At 36.1% G+C, this 18,514-nt stretch overlaps 1 protein-coding gene across 2 annotated transcripts in view; it reads right to left on the reverse strand.

Moving 5' to 3' along the window:
- Nucleotides 1-18,514, reverse strand: part of LOC123321372 (transcription factor EC) — a 141,496-nt gene that overhangs the window by 114,319 nt on the left and 8,663 nt on the right. Inside the window, exon 1 of one of the 2 annotated variants that reach the window (XM_044908917.1) lies at nt 17,203-17,517. The exons of the other annotated variant lie outside the window; for it this stretch is intronic. Coding sequence (XP_044764852.1) covers nt 17,203-17,360 — 158 coding nt within the window. The 5' untranslated portion in view covers nt 17,361-17,517. Of the gene's footprint in view, nt 1-17,202; nt 17,518-18,514 lie in introns of those variants that run through there. 2 annotated transcript variants of the gene reach the window in all.

The raw sequence follows: 18,514 nt of genomic DNA on the forward strand, positions 1-18,514 counted from the left end.
TATTTCATTGTGACTCTTGCCTTACAATTTTGATTAAACTTTCCTTTCCGTTGTAAAACATTGGTACTAATGAAACGAATAGCACAAATTTTTGTAGAAACTCAAGGGTGCAAAGATTTCAAGGGGCAATGGAAGAATCACTCCATAAAAATCGTGTTTCATAAACAATTCATCATGATTTCATTAAACACGAAATAATTATTGGTTAGATGCAACTGAATTGTTGTTCAACAAAACCCTAACACAACTAGTAATGAAATTTGAATATTTCACTTTTTATCCTTATTGAAACGTATAATAAATGTTGATAGTGTAGATCTTCGTAATAAGCGAGATACATCTAATTGATAATAATTATCAGAAATACTGAATCTCCATGTGAAATAATTACGCGTTTCTATATTTCCCATAATGGGAAATAAAATAACGAATCATCGCAACCCCAAGATGATTGAACAAAGTGTTCAAGTTGGAAGGCTTCTAAACTCATGTTAAACTAGTGACAATTAATCCACAATTGATTCCACACATACACAACACCAGATGAGTTGCAATAGCAATAGCTATAAAAAATATACAGCTACAAGAAATATCCACTTCAATTTTTGAGCAGTGTAGTTATAATGTCCCAAGAAAACTACAGTTAGCTAAAGAAACTTCTCTACTCTAGTACGATACCACAATGATTCCATGCACTTAAAACAGATTAGATGAAAATTTTCCTCACGCCTGGATTGGAAGAAGGGGACATTTTGAGTGGCCACCCAGATCACCTGATCCGACTCCACTGGACTTTTTCTGTGGGATTACCTGGAATCCAAGATTTACGCTACCCAGCCTGAGTCTGTGGATGATTTGCGAACTCGGATCATTAATGAATGCCGTCAAATTGCACCAGAAATCTTGAGTGATGCAGGTGAACGTTTTCAGCAAAACTTATATTACAGCGTGGAAGTAAGTGGTGCCCATTTCCAGTATTTAATAAACTAATCACAAAAGTAAGTACTCTTCCACTATTTTATCCACTATTTATGTTAATTTGCAGTATCATCAATAAATATAATGAATGTGGTAATAAATTGAGTGGTGTGATTGTGATAAAATTTGGTAGTAGTGTATATTTTAATGGTGTGAATAAATGAGTTGAAACGAGCTCAGTCTATTTTCATTACAATTTGTTTAAGTGTTTATATATTTAAATATATTTATTGTGATTATTTTTTCAATATTATTTTATATACATTCTATGTATTTATTCTTTGAGTTTTTTCTATTAGTTTATTCGTTTTTTCAATATGTATACTGATGATATTTTGGGTCATATAGTTAGCTCTATTCTAACAGACATTCAGCTTTGGACATCTAGAATGCCTCAAAACGACCCCACTTAAATACCTAGAAAATTCAGACATCGGCAATTCTCCGTCATCGGAAAGTTTCGAGCTGCAGACCTTCAAATTGCGTAAATAAACTTTAACTATTCATTTTTCAAAAAGATGCTAAATGAGACATTACTGACTGACTAAACAAGGTCACATAAAGAAATTGAAAGCTTGAGACTCAATATTTGCACTTACTTCCTTACTCAACTACTTCGTTATTAGCTGGAAACTCTGTTGAAACGAGCTGAAAATTTGACAGACTGTGAAACTCTGAAAAACTACAACATAATCGTAGACTAAATTTGATGAACGCTCAAAATCATTGGTCGAAAAAAAGTACAGCAATAAGAATTCACTGATCTGTTTAACAGCTTGAATCTATAGAATAATAAAATTAATATGGAAAGATAAACAAAAATTGTGAATAAAAGTGGGTTAACTTATGTTAGGTCATCCTTGACATGGTTTCAAGAGGAATAATTGAGACTTTCTCTCCGCAGTCAATGGTCATCGAAACTCAGACTCCATTCGCTGAATTATTTTACAATGCCTCTTCAATTATTCGATTCAGACATGTGACAAGGAACGCGTTCCCTTTCAATTTGTTTGAATTTTACGTGCTCAGAAAACCAGTCCAGCAGTTATTTACCGACATCAACAATCAACAATTTGATCTCCGCAAAATATTTCTACTTAATACAATGAGTTGACGAAGAGGCAGAGAGTATGCAAAGAATGGAATTAAGCTATTCTTTGTGTTGATAAATCATTCCGCAGAATTGTATCCATTGAGGATTTGCAACATTACTTGATTCATTCATAAAATAATTTTCAAAAGTCACTTTTACTCCAGACATTCACTCATTTGATTGGGATTTATCCACATATTTTATTTTCAGGGGACTTTTTCTCGTGTCTAGCAGGGATCGTATTACTAGAACATTAAAAAAATCTCGAATCTTATGTCTCAGAAACTATCCACCATGTGGTGAATCTTCTGAAAGTTATTATAGAGCCAAATACTAACTCTACTTTATCTATTTTTTTAGAAATATTGAGAAAGTCAAGCATCGGTGACTCAGTTCAATAGCTGGATGGGTGAACGATTTGTTTACGGAATTGAACAAGCACGAAAAATCTCCTGAATTCACGTCAGAGCTTTCCTCATTTTAATTGAAAATAATTTCAAGATTTGAGGGAATCATTGACAGATAGTCAACCACAGTAATTTCCGCAAATTGAAACATTTGCTCTAGATGATTTTTGCTTAGAAAGCAGTTATAATACGATGGTAGTCTTAATTTCAAAAGATTCTTCTTTCTTGAAACAAATTAACCTATCTGAGGGATTTTCTAACATTAAATTTTCTCTTCAGAGACTGGGAGTGGAAATCCAAAAGAGTTTCAGAAGATACAAAGTCCTCCCATATCAAATTTCAATCGATATCTAAATTTTGTCTACCAAGAAATCCACTGTTTACTTTTCGGTAAGTAAGTAGGTACTTCAATGGGACGTACATACTATAGATATGTCGAAATTACATCAAAAACCAGGATTTCCCAGTGGTTGAACTGAGGATTTATTTTCCAAGTTATAATTTTTCCCTGACCATTTATGATCATTCATATAACTTTGTTGGAATCTGCTACCAAAACAAGAAAAACGCGAGTTGTGTACGCGAGTGATGAACGAAAATGTTTAATATGTCGAATATGAATCTGATACCTATTCATTTCAGCTTTTGTTGTATTTCGTATTTGGAAATGGAGAACTGAAATTTATTATCAGGAGTGAATTGTTCAACTGAATATCCTTCTTCGATTTTCCGCCACATCTATTTTCAGAATTAAATTTAACGCACTGCTTATTTCGTTACACACGATTGTATCACTTTGTTCTTTCTAGGTCCTGATTTATTTTGTTAAAAAAAAGGAAATCACTAAACAGAAAGCAATGGGCTTAGAAGATCAAATGACCACAGCGAACTCAGCCACAATTTCCAAGTATTTAGTCCTGTGAGAGCACTACATTTTTATGTTTTCTGAAAAATAATCCATTTTCCATCTGTGCTGTGCAAATTCAACAACATGACAACCCGAGCAATGAACGAAGAAATTTAGGTCTATAATATCCCGGCTAAAATCAAGGAGCTCATAGCACGAAAAAGAAGGGCCAAACTGCCAGCGGACAAATTCCTCAGCAGATAAAAACACCTTAAGCAGAAAAACCCACCAGTTTAAACAGAAAGGACAATCGCATAAGGAACTATAAAAAGCCCACGATGCACATCCCTGGTTGAAGGAATCCTGCAAAGTCTGATACACAATGGGCTATCCAAAAGCGGTGAAGAAAGGGCAAACTGTTTGCAGAACACCTAGCCGAAGTGTTTACACCAAAAGGCGAAGCCATAGATTCTGGAATAGAGAGAGAACTCCAGAAGAAACCTGCCTGCACAAGTTCAAGACGAATCAATCACTTCAAAATTGAAAAAGAAGCAGCAGGATCTGACCAAACTTCTCCAAAAATTCTGAAAGAGTGGCCAGAAAGGGGGGTTATCTTACAGAAGAATATATATATAACACCATACCTAGCAAAACTACTAGCCAGAGCAGTTCAAAACAGCACAAGTCATTCTCATTACAAAACCTGGTAAAGATACAACCTAGCTATCTCATATCGGCCGATCAAGTTACATTAAAAATACTTTGAACGTCTTGTCCTAGGAAGAAGCAACAAACAGACCAATGGATTCCTCACCATCAATGCAGCAAGCCCATAGACTAAGCCACGTAGTGAACCAAGTCACTGGACAGGTCCTCATCACGTCAATTGAGTGCGGTCTGCCCTAACGCCAACAAATGAGCTTATAGAATATAATATTCTCGTAGTAACGTTGAGATAGTGAAACAATTCTATTCACAAGTGTTACAATTTCCACTTCGATGAGTATAGATACGGAATTTCCAGACTATATTAAAGGTTGGAGCGTTAAAAAACGTACAGAAATAATCCATCAACATCCGGAGCTGAAAAGAAAATATCGCATTCACTTTTATCCTTCAAGGAAAATAAGCAAGAACAACAAGGTCTCTTTAGTCTGGGCTCCAGGTCACTCTGGAATCAAAGGAAACGAGGAACCCAACACACTCTCCAGAAAGGGGGCACAAATGCCACTTACTGGCCCAGAGCCTTTCTGTGGTATAGGAAAATGAAACTATAGGAAAGAATTTGTGGAGAAGAAAGAAACCAAAAGAGAAGCACTCTGGAGGAATCTTCCACGAATAGATCATTCCAAAAAATTCTTCCGGAATTTTAAAACTGCAAGATCCAAGAAGTATTTGGATCTGAGTAAGAATAAGTTACGTCTCCTCACGGGACATTGTCGCCTTAGAAGGCATATGATGAGAATGGGCTTATCAGAAACTGACGAGTGCAGATTCTGTGGGGAAGAGAAGAAAACTCCTCTTAACCTGGTTACAGAACGCCTGCGCAAAATATCTTGTGTACGAGAAAATTATAGAAGAACTTAGCCTCCTTGAAGCCCTCGCAGATACTATTGGAGGAACTCTGGAGCTGAAGCACAATAGACCTTAAGTTTGCAGTGAAATGTAACCCCCAAACTAAAACTATAACTATCCTTCAAGGAATCAATTCGCTGGCACTTATGGAAGTGACATTTTCAATGGGGCTCAGATGGTGTCGCATCAGCAGTGAAGATCGTTAATATGGATCAGGAAGTGGGTGTGTGACAAAATTGAGCCTTTTAACACTCCTATGGACCTATTCGTTCATCTTCTCATAACATAACATAAGTCTTTAATTCAGATGAAAGCAAAAGTACAAGTCTATACATATTGTAACTTAAAAATGAAACAGCGTCAATAAGCAGAAGTTAATAACCCATATTAGCATCAAGGAATTCTTCCACAGTTTATTATTTAATTATCAAGAGTGGGCGAAATATCCTCTTCTTGAAAACTTTCGGATCATTCTGAGCTTTGATGTTAGCTGGGATTTTTTATTGATGTATTTGATACAAGTAAACTCAAGACCCTGTTCTGTTGCCGTAAGTCGATGGCATGGGTACTTCAGTTTGTTGTTCCTAGATTCAGATCTGCTTGTTCCTCGAGTATCAAAGTCATTTCGGTTTGAACAGGAAAAGCAAGCTCTCCTGTATGTGTGGCTGCAAAATTGAGCAAATTAAATTCCCGAAATTTTCTCCTGCATGCAATCAGCAATCAGCTCTCCGCATTTGTAGTATAGTTCTCAGTAATCTTCGAGGTAAAAACAATTTTGTTGCTCAGAAGTACATATTCCATCAGTTGGTTCTTCTTCATCCGGTTTTGAGATTCCTCAGTTATATGAATCTTACAAACGTTTTGAAACGACCACTTGTGAAATATCCATGATGCGGACAATTGTTCTATAGGACACCTCAAATTCTCGCAATATACAAATTTGCAGCTGAAACCTCATTTTCTTGAACTTTAGAGTGTATTTCAAAAAAGTAGTCCTTCTTGGTCTAATGCTCAGCGGTTTTCTAGATAACCGGGATGTGACAGAGTAATGCACTGCCCAAAAATTCGAGAGAAAACTTAGTTTGCAACTTGCATCCAATTATTCTCAGTTTTGACGTACATACCATGTGGAGAGGCGTATGTTTGCATATTACACACACACAAAACATGGTACTTAAATAAGGCCGATTAATTAAAAAAATTGCAATAAACATTTGACAATACATTACTCAAACTGTCATAATAACCTAATTGAAACAATGCCAAATAGAATAAGACCACTACGAAGAGCTAGAGGAGGCCCCACTCGACATAAAAGGTTCCTTTTTCAAGTCTGGGGGCTTCACGAGATAGAATCTTTATTTTGTTCATTTCTCTATGTTTTCGCTTAAAATTTCCTTACTAGAAAACTCATTCTCTTAAACCTTGGAGTCTTTGTTCTAAACGCAGCCCTTTCCCAGAAAAACATGAGAAAGTTTCCTACTTATTCCACACATCTTTCGATTGCTAATATTTCTGTCTGAAAGAGCTTGGACAGAAGCCTAGCGACAGTGAGCATTAGGTGCCAGACCCAAATACTCCTGCGGCAGTCCCCGTCATGATTCTCAAACCATTTTTCTACCATTTAATAGTATTTCTTCACGTCACTGGGAAGATATGCAGGATATACTTAGTTAGAGAGGCTCAGGCACTTTGATTCCTAATCCTGCCATCTCCCGTACCTGGATATTTTTAGGATGGACTCATGGGGTTATAAAGATTACTTAAATCTCATTCCTGTTGAATGAGAGGGTGATCGAGTTGTTGGTAGAACAAAAATTCATCTAAAGATTTCCTGACCAACCTAGATCATCATAATATGAATCTATAATGAATGAACTGAACTCTATCGATGAATCATTCAATGGGTAAGAGCTTCGCATTATGAAAACATCTTAAAAAATTTATTCACTTTGGCAGATCACTTATTCAGGTGAGATTAAAAGGGTGCAACATATGGAATATTTCTGAGACGCTTGAACAAATGTTTTGACGTGAACATTCAGAACATTAAACATTTCTATTTTTCATGTGCATCACACTGTCGGCTATTGCTTATGGAAGACAACCAAGTAGATTAGTTGCCTTGGCCTTCTAGTTCTCCCGATCTTTCACCCATACAACAGGTTTGGCACATTTATGGGAAGATTACTCCGTTTAGATCATCCTCGACAGACTCTAGCACTTCGACATGAGGTACAAGTTGCTGGTTTGAGATACCTCAAGAGATGATCGACCATCTTATTAGGAATATGCACCGACCGAAGTTTTTTTGAGTACGAAGGACATCAAGGAGTTCCAACACATTCTCATTTTTCCCTAAGACACACCTATACAAAAGTTGTTATGATAAATGCATTTATAATGTGAATTCTGCTTTCTATGTCATTAAGTTCCTGAACTATATTTGTCATCATCCCGAATAGGGAATATTTGTCCAAAAGATCACAAATATCCTTGGACAGTTTCGGAATATCATCAATAATATGATCCAAATCACAAAAAATCCGGAAAAAATTTATTAGACATTCCATTTGAAGAAACGATGGTGATAGCTACTTCTGGTATAACCGGAAGTGACGAATTTTTTCAGATTTTTTCGTCATCTCAGGTAATACACTAATAATGTTAAGGAAGAAAGTCACTCTATTTTGTGTGAATAAACGATGATTATATTGTAAAGAACACAATCACAACGAACAAGTCTGTAGGTATTCGAAATCGACAATAAATTTCTCGTATGATAATGTCAGACAAATATATTAATTGGTAAGCTCACAATAGACCAGTTGTCAACTCAATTGAATCGGTTCCAAGCGTTCTTGGCCATCAAATAATTCCAAAGCAGAAGTATTCGTTTTCGTTTCACAGGAATTATTATCGAGTTCTATCATCGAGAGTATTTCATGCACATTTATATCAGAGATGGGTACGGAATTTAACTTTCACTTAATATTCTGCATCCTAGTTTGCCGATGAACACTTTCAGTTCAAAAAGATTTCGCATAGAAGTAGTTCACAAATCATAGCGAAATAATTCGTTGATAGATCGATTGAAATTCTCGATTTTCCACTAGTGACCGTTTTACTTCGAGGTTCAATTCACTAGGTGCACTCAATTCTAACAACAATAGTCTGAAATTGGCAGGACAGTCTTCATTCACTTTCAATTACTAGAAAAATTAAGCAACTAGACTTAGGTTATTGACTAGTCGAACAAATTTGAATATTGTATTGATTTGGCCCAAACTTAAACTGAGGAAACTGAATAACACACAAGTGATACCATAAAGTTTCAGACTTTTTTTCAGTTTTTTGCTTATAATATCGGAACGACGGATCCTAGAGAAAAAATACTCCCTACTGTAATGAAAGCTGATAAAATTTCTTGAAAATTATAGTTGAGTCAACTTCCTACACTTTTTTCTTTCGCTGTTTGAACGCGTTGAAGATTGATCATAATTTTCATCTTGACAAAAAACGTGGTATATCAGACTATCAAAACTTTAAGGGCCTGTTCCGATATTGCTGGTTTTACTGGCCAGCAATTGAATTACAATAGAACTCGAACGACTGGGCCAATAGGCATCGTCTCTGAAATACTGACAGTACTGTTCAGGAATATCTAATATGTACCGCGTTCGGTCCACAGTCATCTTGTAGGGTACTTTTTTTCCACTGAACAACACCCCAAATCACCCCCTTCCCCATCATCAAACTATACGATCGCCAGAATCTTAATTCCTAGTATGTATAGAGGTATCGAGGTACGGTGGACCTAATTTTTACACTGAGAGAGCTGCAAGAGAAGGCCCGTGAACAACAATCAAGCATCTATACAGCCTACACATCGATTTAAGTAAGACCTTCGACTCGGAGAGCGCTATGGGCCTTGGGGTACCCAAAAAATTCTTAGCAGTGTGTAAAAGCCTTCATATCATGTAAGAGGTGTTGGAATAAGATTAAGATTTGATGGAGGCCTATTTAACCTGAAGCGTCTCAGAGCAAAAGAGGGTTAAGAGGTTAGCAGATTTACGAAGATATGCTTAAAACAATATTCATATCGTCGGGTGGTATGCATCTGAATTTATCCTCATTATATGCTTAAAACCCTTGGTGATCAATCTCCTTCGTATGCGACCTTGGAAAATTGGACTGCAAGCTTAAAAAGAGGTAAATTTTCCATTGAAGATGATGACCGATCGGGAAGGCCAGTTTCTGTGTCAGTCCCCGAAAATATCGATACAGTTCATGACATGATTTCATCAGACCGTCGAATTGGGCTAAAACGAATATCTGAAGCACTGAATATTTCATACAAACGCTTTCATCATATAGTTCACGTCAATTTGGACATGAGAAAAATTGCTGCAAAATGGATTCTCAATTGTTTGAATATTGACCAAAAGCGTGCAGGGGTAGAAGCATCGCGTTCGATCTGTGCTCGATTTGAAAACGATGTAGACTTCTTAAACCGAATTGTTACTGTAGATGAGACTTGGGTACTTTCTTCGATCAAGAAACAAAGCAACAATTGATGGAATGGCGACACTCTGGTTTTCCAAGACCTAAGAAGTTTCGTGTCAAAGAATCTGCTGGAAAAGTTCTCGCTTCAGTTTTGTGGGATTGCCATGGGGTAATCATGATTGATTTTTTGGATAAGGGTAGAACCGGAGATTACTTTTCGACATTACTGACCACTCTATGGAAAAAAATTAAAGAGAAAAGACGCGTGAAGCTATCCAAGGGTGTTTTGTTTTTGCAGGACAACGCCCCTGTACACAAATCTCATGTTGCCATGCAAAAAATTTGTGATTTAGGGTTTGAATTACTAGAACACCCCCCTGATTCGCCAGATTTGGGTCTATGCGGCAATCATCTCTTTCCCCAACTGAAAAAAAAGTTTAAAAGGTCGTAAATTTTCTTCCAACAAGGAGGAAATAAAAGCTGTGGAGGTCTGGTTTGCAGACCAAGAAGAAACATTTTTTTTTGAAAGGTCTAGAGACGTTGCAGATTCGCTGTTATAAATGTATCCAATTAAGAGGAGAATATGTTGAGTAATAAAATATTTTGACATTGAAATTTTGTTTGGTTCTATAGTAAGCTAAGAATTTTTTAGTATATTCTAGAAACTCACTTAGTATCCATTCCCAGCAGGCCTTTACTAGGGATTAATGTTTTCGGCGGTCTTATGGTTTGACAAAGAGGGAAGCAGTTGATTTGGGGTGTTCAATGGGGAAAGGGTGACCTAAGAGTTGATGGGTGTGACCGAGCTGATATGCAACGATATTTGCCAAGATGAAAGCAAATATTTGGCGCGCTCCACCGGCAAAACGAAAAAATCTAGGAAGTTGACTCAAACTTAATTTTTCGTAAAATTTTGTCAGCTTTCCTTATTTTGAGAGTTATTTTCTTCTGTAGGATAAGTCACTACGGAATTACAAGCAAAAACTGCAACAAAATCTGCAATTTTATGGTTTTCCGCAATTTTCAGTCGATAATACGATTTTACCCGAAAAAACATTTATATATGTCGAGAAAAATTCTTCAGCAATGTTTTCAGTAACAAATCACCAAATGATTGGTCTATTAGTCATTGATCACGAAATTCGTGATGGTAGAAGGCATAGCCCAATAAGCCTACCACAGACAAGCCTTATCCAAAAATTCAAGGAGAAAATTTGCTGGCAATTTGTTCTCACAGAGTGAGGGTATTCTGTTGACACAAACACGAGTGTTATGAAAACCGTTCACTTAATTTCTTGTGAATGTGGCTTCATCGGTGGACAGAATTGATGCTGTCAGATTTGCATTATTCTAGAATTACAGACAAAAACTTCTTCTTGGAGAATAATCTTCTAATTGCAATGGTTGTATACCCTTTGATAATGGTAAGTTTAAAACTGTATGGAGTGTCTTCCATATTTAAGTGTGGCTAACCGGAACTATACCCTAGCTATGGATCTTGTGCTTGTTTTTGGATATTTCTGGACTATTTTCAGAATTTCTTCTTCAATATCTACCATTGGAGATGAAAAATAGGACAGCACTGGAGTCAAGTCAGGAACAAGAATGATAATGTCTTGATTTCTGGATATGTTATCATATTGAAGGTCATCTAAATATCGAAGCTTAGATCAAATATTTCAACTTCAGGAGCTTCTTGATTACATAATATGGGTGTCGAGATCTAGGTTAGTTTTCAGATTGCCTCTTAGGAAGATAAACCTCACATTGAGCTCTAGTATTTGTAGGATGTTGACGTCTTTCAGTAGTGTAGCTAATATAGCCAGAGTACGATAAGAATGGTTTATTTCAGTATAACCTAAATATTTTATTTCAGTTGTACTTCAATGTAGCTGTTAATATTGATATCTTCTATCTTCAGGTTAATTTATCTACCGTTGACGTAGATGCCTTACCTTATCATCTTTGAAAAGAAAGAACTCTTCACTGTTTCGTACTGCAATAATCAGCAAATTTTTTCCATGGACCGGTATCAATTATATGGCTCTGGTACAAGAACTTTGAAATAATTCACATTTGACAGCAAACTTCACTAATATTGTAACGCACTTGCTTTGATTTCACGAATAGCTCGGTATAGAATGTAAACCACCACTATTTTTGCTAGCAAGAATATTTCGATGTACCTCTAGTTATTTCAAATTTCACTGGGCTATTCCTGAACCTACAAAATATAGGATTCAGGTGAACCATTTTCCAGAGAAATTCGTAACTAGAAAGATCCTCTTTTTAGACTATATTAGTCCAAATATTAGTCAAATGTCCATACCTATATAAGATCACTAAAAAAGTTGACTGGCATTCCAGTGATTTACTTGCGAATCATTGCATAATGCAAATTTTTCTATACTCAACATATTCAAAAACAATGGTTTCCCACAACAATAAAAATATCGCACGGAAGTATCTATTTTTAGTTATTTACAACTAAGTGGAATATATACTAAAGTGTTCCCAAGCAACCGTAAATTTTCAAAGACCATTTGAGATATGATCAAATTTAAATGTTCAGTACAGATAATTTGGAAACCGAAGTTCTTGATTTAGGTTTGGGGAAGAGAAAACGTAAAATTTCCCTCTCGTTTTCAACCTGTCACCGAATAATAAATATAGATAAGAAATATATAAATTTCTTCACAAACGATTTTTTTTTAAATTAACTACATATTGGTGAATATTTTTGAAGAAGCATTCTTTCATTTCTTATGGAGTTTGCCTCCCAACTTCTGAAACAAAATGAACAATTTTTGTTTTTAGAAGTTCCATCTGCATAAGAAGCTGTAACAATTCAGCAATTTTTTGAAGAAGAAATTAGGCTTATGGCCATTTTTCTCATGCTCATTCATTTAGTATTTACCTACATACTTGCCCTTAAAATGACAGTGACGTAGTTGTTTCTCTAGTATTAGTTAACTCACAGAAGTGATTAATTTTTTCACAAGAAATTTACTTATCCTTGAAAGATTGTTTATTTCATTTAAAAAACCATTATTGTGTTGAGGTTGTTATAATGGGTCGTATGCATAAGGAAGAGTATTTGCTTTTACTATAATACTATCTTCGTCAGTAGTTCATAAACTGTATCCTTTCAATAAACTGAAGTAAAAGCATGTAGTACTTCTTTATTATATGGCAGATTGTTTATACAGTGTGAGGTTCTAACTTGAAATAAATTCAGTAAATCAAAGGCAGTTTTTTTATGTAAATATGCTCGGAGACGTCGTTCATATTTTGCTCTGTTTGATGAATGAAAATGTTATAAAGCGAATCCTAAATTATGATGTCATCGATAATTGTTTTCAATGACAATCCTAATTTTTATGACTGTTCTTAAAGACTATATCAAGTTTCACACATTCGTATCAAATTCTCATTCCTTGTTGAACAAAGAATGAAGGAATCTGATTAAACTCAGTTAAATAATTCAGGCAGTTTGAAAGTGGAATTTCAATAGGTATTCGTTTATCATTTTTCATTAAACAAAAAGAGGTACCCATCAGCCTAAAGAGAAAAGCCTAAGACAGCTACATACTACCTGTTTTTACCTATGGCAATAACCCAAAAAGCAGCAGAACAACTGAGAGTTACACAAAAAATCATGGAGAAAATAATGCTGGGAGTCACCTTGAGGGAGAAAATCCGAAATAGCCAGATACGTGATAGAACCAAGGTAATAGATGTTGTAGAGAGAGTAGCAAGACTGAAATGGCAATGGATCGGCCATGTAGCAAGACAGGAGTCGAACAGATGGACCCAGAAGTTGATGATACTATGGAGACCAAGAGGGACAACAAGAAGTGTGGGCCGACCTAAAAAGTGATAGATCGATGACATCAGAACAGTGGCAGTAGGAAGCTGGATGAGATTGGCAAGAGATCGTATAGCGTGGAAAAACCTGGAAGAGGCCTACATCCGACAATGAATGGACACGGGCTGAAGAAGAAGAAAATCAAACAAAAAATTTAAACAAAAGCAAGTAGCCCTCATCAGACCAGTTTTTGCTATTACGTAGTCCACAGTTCACCCTCTAGTTCGAGAGTTTCAAGGAACTCCAGTATCTGGGATGGCTTAAAGTAGAATTTTTGCTTTGGCTGGCATTGGTGAGATCACCTGGTGGTCTGGAGTTTCATCCTCCTCCCTACAGAATCTGCACTAATCAGTTTGTGCTAGTACCACTCTCATTAGGTGCTTTCTGAGGCCCTCTGTAAGAAACCCAGTAAAGAGGTGTAGCACATTCTTGCTGAGATCCAGATACTTCTTAGATCTAGCAGTGTCACAGTTCACAATGAACTTTTTGGAGTGTTATAGTTTCGAAAGATTCCTCCAGAGTATGTCTTCCTTCTACTGAAACTCTTTCTTGTAAGTTCATATACATATACACAAAAAAACAGTTTGCGCTCCATTCCTAGTGAGTTTATTGGCCTATTCATTTCCTTATATCTTTAATGCCGGAGGTATCCAGAACCCTTGCTAAACAGACCTTGTTACCCTTGCCTAATTCGTTGAGTTTCCTTCCATATTACTTTAGAATCGATGACGTGCGAGCGTAGTGCAGTGTTGCTAATCGGCGGATTTTTATCCGAATTCCGGATTTTTTTGGCTCTCTCGGATTTTTTTCGGATTTAAAAATATTTCGGATATTTTCGGATTTTTTTTATGTTATACAGTTTCAAAGAATTTCTGAAGGAATTGAATTATTCAAATCAATTATTGAGGCTCTTGCCACTAGATGATTGAATAAGTCAAATCAATAGTAGAGGCTTCGTGGAATATTCCTATTGGGAACTGGAGAAACCACGTTGAAAAAAACGCCAAGAACACTAGTTAAGGAGTGGAGCGAAAATGTGTGCATGTCATTTGAAATACGACTTTCTCACGAATACAATGTTTTTTTGTAAAAAATTGTACGATCTGCAAAGTTTCTTGAGGTTTACGAAAATGTGCGAGCTTTGACCTCAAATGAAAAACTATACAAGCGGGATCGATGGGGATTTTTGAAAAAGTATTTGTTTATGTTTAGGTAACGAAATAAATAACGTATTCGGTATTTTAGACCTAGTACAAAATTCAGCTACCACTAGGGGGCATCATATTCGCAGCTCAAAAGGGTAGTATAGATTTTTCACATTGAAAAAATGATTGGAATATTGAGAATAGAAAATAATTTTATCTTTTTTTTAATTATTTAATTGTTCGATGAACGAGCGGATTTTTTTCGGATTAAGTTACGGAAGCATCGGATTTTTTCGGATTTTTTCTCAGATATTTCGGATTATTCCGTAAATTACCATTGGCAACACTGGCGTAGTGTTTTGATCGCAGCCTGACTATCAGAATGTTTCGCCATGTCTCATTTCTGATAATTTCTGTTTAGGTTTATTTCCACACATCTTTCAATTGCAAGTATTTCTACCTTAAAGACGGTTGAACAGCGGCCTAGCCATAGTGAGCATTCTGTGCCAGAGCAGTCCCTGTCATGATTTCGAACCATTTATATCATTTAATAGCCTTATACCTTACACCATCGCATCATAGTGAATGTTTTTTTTTATCATGACGTTACTCGGAAGATTAGCAGGTGCTCTCTGATTCCTAATTCTCCCATCACCCGTACCTTACCTGGATATTCTTGGGATGGCAGGGATGGCCTCATGTGCTAATCTATCTATCCCAACATAAAGAGATGTGAGATCTGTAATGATGTCCATCGCCCTAGTTGGTCACGTTTTGATCCAGTGATCCAAACACAGGCTAGTGTTTGAATTCAGGATGTACAGGGTTCTCGTGAGGACAATGGATACTATGTACACTTGGTGTTCTTTGATTTTCCTTTTGTTTTCATATTTGGAAAGACCATTCCAACAGTAAGGAAACCCCATATAGGCTGTTCTATGATGACTTGGGTCATTTCCAGAAGTATGAAGGTATTCATGGGAATGTTTGGGTTTTGCAACATAAACGCGTTGTTCAGTGGCGGTTTCATGGGTTTAAGAGACCCGCTCATATTTTTATGTTGTTTTTGTATTGTGAAATAAAGAAAACTATACAAGTTTTTCTTTTTCATTAGATACAGTCCAACTTAGTTTCAAGAGTTTTGTTCTTTGAATTTTTGGTGTTTTTATAGTACGAAATGATCATAATGAGAAAACTGAAAGGCGTGGGTGCTATCTTGCGTTCGAAAAAAGTCATCAGATAAATGAAAAACTATATTCCAAAATTCATTTCATTCGATAAATGCGTTTGTGATGTAGAACTTAAAATAACTTCTCAACTAAAAATAATATTTTTTATGGATTTCCAACAGCCTGTATCTTTTAAACCGTGCCGATTCGGAAAAAATGGTGAGGTTAAATAGTATTTCTTTTGACCTCAAGAATCTACTGTTGAAATATCTGTACGAGTCAAAGACTGAAGACTCACGCTTATTAGGAAACCAAAACCTCTCATCAATCCCTCTGTATGTTAGTAAATGATATTCATGTAGTCATAGAACACCCCCTGTCACTGAATGAAATTCTGACTTTGAAGTCGAAATTTAATAATAATTACGAGATTGTAGTCGGAATGTAGTTATTTTCCGACTTTACTTTTAGGAAAATATTTGTAAAATATTATGTGGTCCTTATACGCCCTCATAACTATGGTCATATCAAAAATTTTGACGAAATCAACGAAAACATTTGAAAAGTTTCCTCTATATCTCAGAAGGGGAACATATGCGACACCATGTTTCTACACGAAAAACTAATGTTTTCGTACAAGGAAACACCTCAACTTTAGTAAACACACTGTATAGTATATAGCAAAATTATACACTCCAGAACTGATCGACTTTGAACCCTTCATATCAGCTTTGAGTTTTCAACCCTCAATAAGCTACTACTACCCTCAGTACTCAATGATATCAGTCTTATTGTTGACTAGGAAATTATGAAAACCATTCCAAAAGGAATGGAAATATAAAAGGAAAAATTTCATATTTCAGTTTTATCGATACCTGTGACAAGTAAATCCAATGGGATAAACTTCTTTAAAAAAAATACAAACAATAGGTATTTATCAACTGGATCTAATGTGATCATGATTCGTTATATTCGGAAAAGAAAATTAACTGAGAAAATTCACGAGAGTAATTCAGATAAGATTACACCTGTAACTTCATTGAAATTTCCGAAGAAAAACAAAAGTGAAAACATAGATGCTCGCTATTAATTCAATCATAATTATCAATTTGTCGATAAGGAAAAATTGCGAACATATGACAGCAGTTTATAAACGTTATCCTGGGGCGTTCACTTTGAAAAATATTTCACTATTGATTGTGTCTGGTTGCAAACGATTAGATAACCTTAAACTTGAAATCGGAAAAAAGCGCTCCTACAATAGACAAGTTGCAGATCAGATGCAGAACGACTTAAGATAACGTAAGCCACTGACGCAACGTGGTAGCATATTAGTCGCAGATCTTTGCGCCGATGTGTACCAAAACACGAATACGCATGAACGAATAATGTAAGATGAAATTCAATTGGCAAAAACTCAAGATTTTTCATACGGCCGAGAAATTATTTTTAGAAAATATACAATGAGAGTATAACGGTTTATTCCACTGCGATAATAAGGAAATAATTGAATAACATATAGATAATGCTGAGAACCATGACCAATTGAATTATTTGTGGAAGGAATGCCTCGAATACGCGGCTGATATTTATCATATAAACAATTTTCCTCACCTTTCAGTAGCAGGTATTGTTTTGGAAGTTAATTCGTAAAATTCTTGATTTTTCGGAGTGCCCAACAAATCATCGAAATCGATCGCACTTTCTATATCAAAATCGTCCGAGATTAAGGCTGACAGGTCATAGCCCAGGTCGATACCAGATTCCGCCATAATTTTTTGTTGTTTTTTTTTATTATTTTTTTTGAAGAAACACGCACAGTGTTCCGATGTTATTTTTTCGGAGGAACAGAAGTTACATATTATAAAAGTTGGTCCGTCCCGCGCTCGCTGCTTTCTATTCGAGTGCTTCTCACCAACTCTCGTTCAAATTGCGGGTAACAATGTCATGGACAAGCATATTCAGCGTGTGCGCTGATTATACTCAGCTAGCTTTATTTGCCGCGGTATTCAAATGGTTTATATATTTATTAGTGAGATGAGGCGCTTCGTGCTCTGGGATCTGGTGCTCTCAGACAAAATCTGCGTTTTCTGTATCGTACTGATCAAAGATTATATATAGAGTTAACTCTATAATCTCTCTATAATCAAAGATTATAGAGTTAACTCTATAATCTTTGACACTGACAGGTTTTAATACACTGCGCAAAAAAATTAACGCACATTATGGAAATCTCAAATTTATTCTACAACTGAAGGTGTTCTCAATGATAATTATTTTTGTCAGAATTATGCATGCATATGTTATCCACTTTCAATGGTTTTCTTCAGTACAGATGTTTTTTCCCAGCAGGAATAAAAAAAGATGATATTATCGGATTTTGAATGTATTGGCTCCATTCTAAAATCAGTTGTTCTCGATCAATTCTAGTGATCAATAGTTTTTCTTTCGTTTGATTTTCTACACTCGATCGCTATGCAACGCGAAACACGCAATTTGACCCAAGAGAAATGTGCCCAAGCGGTAGTTTTGCGAGAAGAAGGGTGGACATACACAAGAATTGCAGAAAGGTTTGGAGTTTCCCATACAAGTGTGTCCAGAATGTTGCAGCGATTCAGCGAGACAGGTATGAATGTCCGAAGACCAGGACAGGGTAGACCACGTGTAACAACTGTCATTCAAGAACGTAACTTGAGATTTTCTTCGTTGAGACAACGGTTTGCAACCGCTCGCCTCCTTCAAATTCAGCTTGAGCAAACTCATGAGGTGCAAATTAGCACTCAGACAATAAGAAATCGCCTCAGAGAATATGATTTAAACCTCGTGTCGAGGCAAGAGGCCCAGCTCTTACCCCTGCCCATCGAAGGGCGCGTTTGGATTTTGCGAGAGAGCATGTCCATTGGGAAGAGGCCGATTGGGAAAGAGT

This window comes from Coccinella septempunctata, chromosome X (assembly GCF_907165205.1).
Source record: "Coccinella septempunctata chromosome X, icCocSept1.1, whole genome shotgun sequence".
In the NCBI taxonomy this organism is placed as follows: Eukaryota; Metazoa; Arthropoda; class Insecta; order Coleoptera; family Coccinellidae; genus Coccinella; species Coccinella septempunctata.